The sequence below is a fragment of the Lynx canadensis genome, chromosome D1 (assembly GCF_007474595.2).
Source record: "Lynx canadensis isolate LIC74 chromosome D1, mLynCan4.pri.v2, whole genome shotgun sequence".
Classification (NCBI taxonomy): Eukaryota; Metazoa; Chordata; class Mammalia; order Carnivora; family Felidae; genus Lynx; species Lynx canadensis.
The window spans coordinates 65909425-65919886 of record NC_044312.2 but is presented as its reverse complement, the minus strand read 5'-3'; the positions used below and the strand labels follow the sequence as shown (position 1 = coordinate 65919886).

The window sequence follows — 10462 nt, the reverse complement described above, 5'->3', positions numbered from 1 at the left end:
CATTAAAAAAACCCCTATTAAAATGTATAGAGCTTCCTCATTCCTTTCTGCAGCTGCATAATGTTCTATTTTATGGATGTCACATAATTTCTATTTCCAGCCACTTATTGATGGACATTTGAGTTGCTTCTAATCTTTTGCTGCCACAAACAGACTATAATGAATGGCTTTGTCCAGATGTCATTTTTTTAGACATGAGAGTCAATCCATATTATAGATACATGTATTTATTTAAATCAATATTTTAAGATTGCTTTTTGTAGAATTTATGTCCATATACACTCTTACCACTAATGTTTGAAATACCCATTTCCCTAGTCTTGCAAGGAGAGTGTATAATCAAACTTTGGATTCTTGTTTCATATGTTTAAGATTCACTTATATTTCTTTTAATTCATATCCTTTGCCTATTTCCTTTTGGATTTCTGGTCTTATTGATATCTAATGGCTCTTTATGTATGAGGGATATTAGTCCTTTGTGACCTGATATGAAGATATTTCTCCCAGTTTATTATTGATTTTTTGACCTTACTTATAATGTTTTTATTTATTTATTTTTTTTAATTTTTTTTTTGTTGTTTTCAACGTTTATTTATTTTTTGGGACAGAGAGAGACAGAGCATGAACGGGGGAGGGGCAGAGAGAGAGGGAGACACAGAATCGGAAACAGGCTCCAGGCTCTGAGCCATCAGCCCAGAGCCTGACGCGGGGCTCGAACTCACGCAGCGCGAGATCGTGACCTGGCTGAAGTCGGACGCTTAACCGACTGCGCCACCCAGGCGCCCCACTTATAATGTTTTTAAAACATCAGAGTGGAGTGCCTGGGTGGCTCAGTAGGTTTAAGTGACTTTTTTTTTTTTTTTTTTTTTTTTTTTGTTTTTATTTATTTTGGGGGAGAGAGAGAGAGATACAGAGTGCATCCAGGGAACAGGCAGAGAGAAAGGGAGACACAGAATCGGAAGCAGGCTCCAGGCTTTGAGCTGTCAGCACAGAGCCCGATGCAGGCTTGAACTCAAGAACCGGGAGATCATAACCTGAGCTGAAGTCGGGTGCATAACCGACTGAGCCACCCAGGCACCCCAAGCATCCGGCTCTTAACCTTGGCTCAGGTTGTGATCTCATGGTTGGTGAGATCAAGCCCTGTTGGGCTCTGTGCTGGCAGTGTGGAACCTGCTTGGGAGTCTCTCTCTCCTGCCCTGCCTGCCCCTCCCCACTCATGCTCCCGCTCTCTCTCTCTCTCTCAAATAAATAAACATTAAAAAAATCAGAGTATATTTTTGGAAGGTTGAACCTTTTTAAAAGTTTATTTATTTTGAGAGAGAGAGAAAGTGAGCACAAGTTGGGGAGGGGCAGAGAAAGAGGGAGAGACAGAGAATCCCAAGCAGGCTTCGGCTGCCAGCGCAGAGCCCAATGCAGGGCTTGATCCCGTGAACTGTGAGATCATGACGTGAGTGGAGATCCAGAGTTGGACGCTTAATCAACTGAGCCACCAAGGTGCCCCTGAATGGTTGAACTTCTTAATCTTTTATGGTTTCTGGATTTTGGGTGATAGACTTTCCGATGAAGTTATTTTCCCATTTTTCTTTCTGTACTTTTGGAATTTTTAGAAAAGTTAAGTCTTTTATGCATTTGAAATTAACTCAGGGAGACATGAGGAATGGGTTCGACCTCATTTTTGTCTAAGTGGCTACTCATTTGTCCCAATACCATTTATTTAGTGGTGTATATTTTCTCCAATGAGATGTCAGCTTTATTATATTGTATCTGTGTATAATTTTGTGGCTATTTCTGGATGTTATATCCTACTCCATTAGCACTCCATCTCTGTTTATGCGAACATTACACTGTCTGCTCACTGAGTTTCATAACATCTTTTAATATGTGGTAGTATGGATCCACCTCTCCCACCATTGCTCTTCTTTTTCACACTTTTTCATTATTCTTGCTCTTTTATTTTTCTGTGTAAACTTTAGAATCAATTTATCTAGTTAAAAAGAAACCTCTTGGATTACACTAAAAGTTTGAATTAAGTTATAGAAAACTGACATTTTTATGATGTCAAGTATTCCTGTCCAATAGCATGTTATATTTCTACTTGTTCAAGTTTTCTTTTGGATGGTGTTTTAGTAGTATTTAAAATTTTTTTCTTCACATAGGCTTGAATATTTCTTTCTGTATTCATTCCAAGGTATTTAATTTTTTGTTGTTGTTATTATAAATAGGGTATTTTTATATCACATCATTTATATTGAGAAAACTTGATTTCTGTATTTTGATGTTGTTCCTTACTAGTTTACTGCATTTCTTATTGCTTGTAGCAGTTTTTCAGTTGATTTTCATAGATTTTCTAGATATACAACTATATTTCCTACAATATGCCTCTCTTCTAATTTTTATACCTCTAATTTATTTTTTCTAGTTGATTTCACTAAAGATTAAAAAAATTTTTTTAATGTTTATTTGAGAGCTAGAGAGACAGTGCAAGTGGGAGAGGTGCAGAGAGAGAGGAAGACAAAGAATCTGAATTAGGCTCCAGGCTCTGAGCTTCAGCACAGAGCCCGATGAGGGCGTCAGATTCACAAACTGTGAGACCATGACCTGAGCTGAAGTCAGACACTTAACCTACTGAGCCACCCAGGTGCCCCATAAGCAGGAATTGTCACTGTATATTTTGGAAGAGGTATTGAGAATGGACTTTTAGGTCTTTGAGGATTTGCCTCTGATTCATCTTTGTGTCTTGTATAATGCCTAACACAATGCCTGGCACATGTGGGCTGTACAGAGCAGTGGTTAAGAAGAAGGATCTGATGGCAGACATTTTGGCATTGCATCCTGATCTGCCACTTTCTAGCAAGTTACTTAACCTCTCTTCACTTCAAATTCTACATCTGTAAAATAAAGATAATGGTGATATCCACTTCACAGAGTTTCTATGAGGATAAAATGAGCTAATGCACATGAAGTACTTAGAATAGCATCTGACATTTTGTATTCACTCAAATGTTAAGTATTATCATTTTTAAGTAAGTATTTACTGGAAGGATTTGTAACCCTCTCTAAGCAAAAGAGAATGTTGATGTGGTTTTTAGAACCATTGAAAAAAATAAATGGAGTCCTGGCATTTACACCAAGATAACATCAACCTTGTAAATAAAACAGTCATTTATCTCTTAGGCTCCTAAGAGGATTCAATTCTACCCAACTATCTTTCTTCCACTTCATTGAGAGGATCACCTGCTACTCAGCCAAAGTTTCCCAGTGGAGGCTTATATGGAACTGAATAGGAATATTTGGGGGCTGTAAATAACAGAAAACCTAATTAAAAAAAAAAACCCAGTGAACTACCCCTTCACATCCATTAGGATGGCTATTATTTAAAACAAAACAAAACAAAACAAAACAAAACAAAACAAAACAGGGGTGCCTGGGTGGCTCAGTCTGTTAAGCAGCTGACTTTGGCTCCTGTCATGACCTCATGGTTTGTGGGTTCGAGCCCCACATCTGGCTCTGTGCTGACAATGCAGAGCCTGGAGTTGCTTCAAGTTCTGTGTCTCCCTCTCTCTGTGCCCCTCCCCTGCTCACACTCTTTCTCCCTCAAAAATGAATAAACATTAAAAAAAATTAAAACAAAACAGACTAAGTTTTGGCGAGGATATGGAGAAACTGGAATTCTTATGCGTTGCTGGTAGGAATGAAAAATGGTGTAGCTGATATGGTAAACAGTATTGAAGTTCTTAAAAAAATTAAAAATAGAATTGCTATTATGATCCAACAATTCCACTTCTGGACATATACTCAGAAGAATTGAAAGCAGAGACATAAAAAGATACTTGTACACCCATACTCATAATCATATTATTCATAATAGCCAAAGGGTGGAAGCAACCCACTGATGAGTGAATAAACACAATGTGAAATACACATACAGTGGCATATTATTCAGACTTTAAAAGAGAGGAAAGGGACACCTGGGTGGCTCAGTCGGTTAAGCATCCTGACTCTTGATTTCAGCTCAGGTCATGTTCTCACAGTTCGTGAGTTCGAGCCCCACATCGGGCTCCATGCTGCTGTGCAGAGCCTGCTTGGGATTCTCTCCCTCTTTCTCTTTGCTCCTCCCCCACTTGCACGCACACGTGCACACACACTTTCTTTCTCAAAAATAAATAAACTTTAAAAAATTGTGCATTTACTTTAAAAAACAAAAAAGGAAATTCTGACACAGGCTACAGTATAGAGGAACCTTGAAGACTTTATGCTTGGTGAAACCAGCCAGCCACATATAATGCATGATTCCATTCATATAAGGAAACTTGGAGTAGTCAAATTCATAGAAACAGAAAGTGGAATTGTGGTTGCCAGGAGCTGGGGTGGGTTGGGGTAGGGGGATGAGCAGTTATTGTATAATGGGAACAGTTTCAGTTTTGCAGATGAGAAAAGATCTGAATGTGGATGGTGGTGATAGTTGCACAATTCTGCTAAATTGTACACTTAAAAATGGTTAAAATGGTAAATTTTATGTTGCATATATTTTACCACAATTTGAAAACAAAGAAACAGGCCCAATTCAAACAATAAGAATGTGCACTGGCACATAGAACTAGAGACCCTGAGGTGGGGAGTGCCTCTGGGTTGGCTCTAGTGTTTCCCTTGGTTTACCCTCTTCAGGTTGGTACCAAGATGGCTACTACAGTTTCTCACTCACTGCAACCACATCCCCAGAAGAAAAGAGAACACTTCCATTCCAGCCTTTCAAACAAAGGGACTGAGCTTCACTCTGATTAGAGTGCTGTCATATGCTTATCCCTGAACCCATGACTGTTGCAAGGGGAATAGAATGAAAGATACTGTCTCAGCCAAGTCCAGAGCCTGAAGTTGAGGATGGGGCAGCTTCCCTCAGGAACGTGGCCTGCCTTAGGAAGGGATGACTAACTGTTAGGAAAGAGAAAGGAGCAGATGGGGATGAGTAGGCAACTAGAAACATTTGCTACCTCACATCCAGCTCAGACATATTGAAAAAGTTTTTCAGGAAATGTGAAAGCCATCCATGGAGGAGAAATTAACAGGTGAACAAGAACAGATAGGTTTTCCTTTTAGCATTAATTCTTAGGAACTGCTAACCTGCAGACTTTGGAACTTCCATCCATACCTCATTGCTTTTGGGGGGACATCTCAGCAAACACCTTTTTCTCTGAGGTATAGTAATATTCATATTACTGGATGAGATGTATCATTTCATTTGCTAAATATTTAGTTTTTAAAGTTTTATTTTTGTTTATGTTTGAGAGAGGGAGAGAGTGCGTACACACATGTGAGCAGGGGAGGGGCAGAGAGAGAGGAGGGACAGAGTATCTGAAGCGGGCTCCATGCTGACAGCAGAGAGCCCAATGCAGGGCTTGAACTCATGAACTGTGAGATCATGACCTGAGGTGAAGTCAGATGCTTAACTGACTGAGCCACTCAGGCACCCCTAAATATTTGAGACCCATTTCCATGTTTTTTAGGCCAGGGAAAGTGTGGGCAAAAGAAAAGATGTATGAAGGAAAAATGATAAACTACTGGTATAAGTAGTTTGATGTCTCTGGAGCATAGCCTGTGAGAGAATGATAGGAGAGAAGCTGGAAAGTAGAATGGGATCAGGTCATAAAAGTCTTTGACTAGGCAGTTCTTGTTTCAGCTTACTTAGGTAAAACATAGTAAAGTGCATTAAGCTTAAGCCAACATCTCAATTTTTACATATGTATATAAATCCATACAATCACCACCCAGATCAAGACCTAAAACATTTCCAGCATTCCAGAAGTTTCCTGCATGCCTTTCCCAGTCAATCCCCATCCTCAGAGGGAACTACTATTCTGGCCTCAGTTGCTGTTAATTAGTTCTGTCTGTTCTTAAACTTCAGAGAAGTGGACTTGTACAATTTTAGCCTTTTGTGTTTGGCTTCTTTTACTCAATGTGATGGTCATGAGATATCTCTGTGTTGTTGAACGTCTGAGATTTTGTTCATTTTATTGCTCCATAGTATTCCATTGAATGAATATCCAGCAATCTGCTTATGCATTTTCTAGTTGACGGCCATTGGGGTTATTTCCAGTTTTGTGCTAGTGTGACTATAGCTATTATGAACATTCTTGTACATGTCTTTTGGTGAACATGTGTACTCATTTCTCTTGGGTATATACCTAGAAGTGTGTAGGCACGTTTTTGTCTTAGTAGCTACCACCCAACAGTTCTCCAGAGTGGTTGCATCAAGGGAGTTTTGACTTTAGCCTGAGGAAGACTGGAAACAGTGGGATGAAATTTACATTTTACTCTGGCATCCCCTATGGAAGATGGGTGAGACTGTAGACAGACTAATAAGGAACCACGGACTAGGAGTAATAGACCAGGTGAGGGATGATGAGGCCCTGAGTTCTGGAGGCTTGCATGGAGGGAGAGGATGGTTCTGAGAGATGATAAGAAGATAGACTTGACACAGTTGTTTGCATGTAGTAGGGAGGGAATGGAGTCTAGGATGGCCGCCAGGTCTCTGATTTGGTGTTGGCAGAATGGTGGCACCCTTCTCTGAGAGAGGGAGCACTTAGAAAGGAGCAGGTTTGAGGCAGAAGATGAGCTCTTTTTTGAACATCTTGAATCTGAGAGACCTATGTGAGATCAAGGTGGAGGTATCCAGTAAGCAATTGGATACATGGAACTGAAGTTATGGGAAGAGATCCAAGCTGGAGATTTCTGTTATGGAAACAAGGGAATGGGTGAACTTTCAGGAAGGGGGTGTAGAAAGAGGATCCCAGAAAGATGATTGAGAAGGCATTTCCTGAGAGGTAGGAGAAAAATCAGGAGCTTGGCCTGCTGTGATGAAAATCCAGGGAAAAGGAGTTTCCAAAAAGAGTTTCCAAAAGCTGCTGAGAAATAAAAAAAGATGGGCATTGAAAGGGGTCCGGTGAATACAGAGTTTAACCTAGCCATACATGGTGCAGAGGCACCCAGGGTCTTCTGTCTCCACAGTCTTTCTGTGCTAGAAGCCCACACGGGTGAGATGGGCTGATTGGGGCTATCTTCCCTCTCAGGTCTTGTTCACTGGCCTCTCAGCCTGAGGCAAGGGAGAAGGAGAGGAGGAGGGAGATACAGCCTCAGTCTAGGGACAGTGGCTGTGGCCTCTCAGAGAAGTTTGTGGAGACCTCAGCTGGACAATAGAGGGCAGATGGCAGCTAGTGCAGGGCTCACCAAGTCCCTCCTGACATTGGAACACTGAAAACATTGACATTTGAACACAAATTTCCCCTGGAGCCTTTCCCCTATGGAAATTTCCAGTTGTAAACCATACTGACTTTAATCTGAAGTGTCAGAAAGGTTGCCCAGGAGTCTGGGAGCCAACCAGCTGAAAGCACATTTGTGTGGAAGTCGGGGCAAACAAAATAGGATTCAGAACATTTTTTGAGATTTGCGCCAGTGGTGAACTTTTCCAGGAAACATGACAAAACTGACCCTCTTAAGCAAAACACTGGGTCTTATCATAATTAATTTGTATTCTTCCTGAAACATAAACTTGGGGAAATGGTGAAGGGAAAGAACAGCACATGTCTTATTTCTTTACCAGGCACAAGGGGCTGGAGGAGGCTCCCATAGAGTTTAATGGGCAGCTTTATGTATTTCTATGCTTTGACTGGAGCTAAAGAGGTCTGTGCCACACAATGGGCAGTTTCTAGTTGGATTTTAAAAGAAAATAACTTTGATCATTTCAAAAGCAATGAAGCCTGATGCAGCGAAGAGAAAAGAAAGCGGTAATTTATGGCTACCATTAAGGACACAAAGACAAAGGCGGAGGGAACATTTCACTAAGTGAAGATTTACAAATGTGTAAAAACCATCCTTATGACTAAAAATAGCGGAGTGTCTCTCGGTACCAAACAAAAGGGGATAGGAGGGAGGGGCAAAGACAGAAAGAGGGATGCAACCTGCCTGCCTTCACTGGGGATGAAAAGGTCAAAAGAAAAACAACCACAGAAAAGTTATTTTCTCAGATTCTCCATCAGGCAGCAGCACTAACAATGAAGGCCCAAAGAGGCAGTCTTCACCTAGGCCCATGGGCATGGGAAGGACAGGGGCCGCAGTCGGGGTGTAGTGCTACAGAGTGGAGAGCTCTAGGAAGGGCATGGACCCCAGGAAGACATGTTTTTGTGCATGAGTTAGGTGGGTATTTTTTGTGATGTTTATTTTTTTTTCTGATTACCAAAGGTGTGTTTGTGTGTGTGAATAGATAGATCTATATATACACTATTCATATATATTCATTATTGAATTTTCTCCTGTAAATATATACACACATACACATACGTATGTATGTATGTATGTATGTATATTTACAGGAGAAAATTGGATAAAGAGGAGCTCTGATTAAAGCCACTCAGTATTTTCTTGCATCTCGAAATTGTAGCGGCATTTGTTCCTGGAGTGATGCTGAGTGTAGTGGGCTCTGTCATCCGTGGCAAGGGGGGTATGGGAAGTCCCTGTATACATGGGTTCCCTTGTAAGAACTGTCTTGCTTGGAAGGCCAGCTCACATTTGCCACCTGCATCTGCAGCTGGCCCAATCTGACATTATGAGTTCAGGTGGTCATAGATACCATCTGTGCCTCAGGCAAAATTGGTGGTTTCTTGTCCTTGGTGCTCACCTTTGACCTCTAGCCCCCTTTCCCTTCACGTTTTGGCTGCCCTGTACATACACGTTGAACTAGTGTTCAGTGAGATGAGCATCTTCTGCTGTGAGTCCTGGCCCATTAGTGCACCAGAGAGGCACAGTCTAAGCAAGTGCCTCAGTGGGACAGGTGGGACACTGCCTGGGGCTGGGGATCACAGAAGGCTTGGGCTGGACAGAATGGAGAAGGGTGCAGAGTGTGTGTGAAGGTGAGCAGGGAAGCTGGGGTTGTCTCCCCTGAATCTCCTGAGCGTCCAACCACATTACTCACCCCAAGTGGAGAGGTGGGAAAGCCCCACAGGTGGCCTTGGAGTTCAGGGAGTATAGGATTCTGAGCTACACAGGACACTTTCTGGGAGCCTCGAGTCTGAATATTTCAGGCCAGAGTGCTATTTGTCCTCACAAAGAGGGACTGGGTCAAGTTGTAGGGCACTGCAAACAGGCAGAGCACGAGGCTCTGAGGGCTGGAACGGAGCAGCGGGGGTGCAGGAGCAGCGGGTTTGGCGACGGGGCCTGCACTGGGGACGCTGACAGCCGCCCTCCGGCCACCACGGCCGCGCCCCCTCCACCCCGAGCCCGGAGGGGGAAGGGAGGGGGACGGGAGGGGAGGCACTGCCCCCCGCGCCGCCCGCCCCGGCCCGGGGAGGACCGTGTGAAAATGAGGCCGGGGCTCGGGGGCCGGGCGGGGCCGGGCCGGGGGTGTCAGAGCGCGGCGGGCAGGGCGCCCGCACACACCTCCCGGAGCCGCCGCCACGCTCGCCGCCTCTGCCCGCAGCCGCCGCGCCATCCATGGGGGTCTTGGGCCGCGGCTGCCCCGGGACGGCCGGGGCGCTGCTGCCGCTGCTGCTGCCGCTGCTGCTGACCGCGGCCGTCCCGCCCGGCCGGAGCCGCGCCCCAGGGCCGCCTGAGGGTGAGTGTCCGCACCTCCGGAGCCTCGGGGACGCACCTGGCAGGGGCATGCGGAGCCGGCGGCGGGAAGGGGTCCCGGGTCCTCTGGTGGGGTCGCGCCGCGCTGGCCCGCCCTGGGCTCGTCTGCGGAAGCTCCGCGTGGCCCCCGCTCCCCTGGGGCCTCACCCGCGGGTCAGGCCACGGAACCACCACCGCTTGGGCTAGAGGCCCAGGGCCTGAGTGCTGCGGCCCGGCCTCGGACACGGGGGTAATGACAGTTCCCAGCCCGGTCCCGCCGCCCGGGGTCCCTGGAGAGCGCCTGCTAGTCAGACTCTCACCCGCTGAGAAAGACGGAGGGCACCGGAGTCACCGGGGTCCGGCTCCTCATTGTGTAGATGGGGAAACTGAGGGCCCCGGGCGGGGTACGTCCGTGAGGTCTCGGCAGCTTTGCTCCTTCTTTTCTTCTGGGGCCGGGAAGTTCGGCCGGCTTCAGGGTTGGCTCCGGAGAGTTTTCTGCCGGTTGAGGATCCATCCGGGAATACCCCGTAAGCCGCAACAAACCTGGGTTTTTTGTTTTGTTTCGTTTTGTTTTGTTTTCTGCTGCCAGAGAAAAGTACTCTGGACGTTCTGTATTAACAGGACTCGTAATATTTTCAAAACTTTTGTTTTTAATTAACATCCTGGAGTGGTGTCAACCCAGGAAATACTTCCACCAAGGCCGGTTTCCAGGTTGAGAGGGTGAGCAGCTGGTTGATGGGGTGTGGGAACCATTCCCACTTTGCACCTCCATCTGAGGGCTGGGGATGGTGTGGTCAGAGCCCAGGGCAAGCTACTCCCCCATCCCCCAAACCCTGAGAAAGCTGACATTGCCTGGTTTTCACAG

General features: G+C 45.0%; 1 protein-coding gene across 3 annotated transcripts in view; it reads left to right on the top strand.

The window, feature by feature from the left end:
* The first annotated feature begins 9480 nt into the window (after positions 1-9480).
* The window catches only part of SCUBE2 (signal peptide, CUB domain and EGF like domain containing 2), a 63539-nt gene continuing 62557 nt past the window's right edge, over positions 9481-10462 (top strand). For 2 of the 3 annotated variants that reach the window (XM_030332928.1, XM_030332926.1), the window contains exon 1: positions 9481-9601. In XM_030332928.1, coding sequence (XP_030188788.1) covers positions 9481-9601 — 121 coding nt within the window. Of the gene's footprint in view, positions 9602-9850; positions 10125-10462 lie in introns of those variants that run through there. The other variant, XM_030332925.1, reaches the window with a different exon arrangement.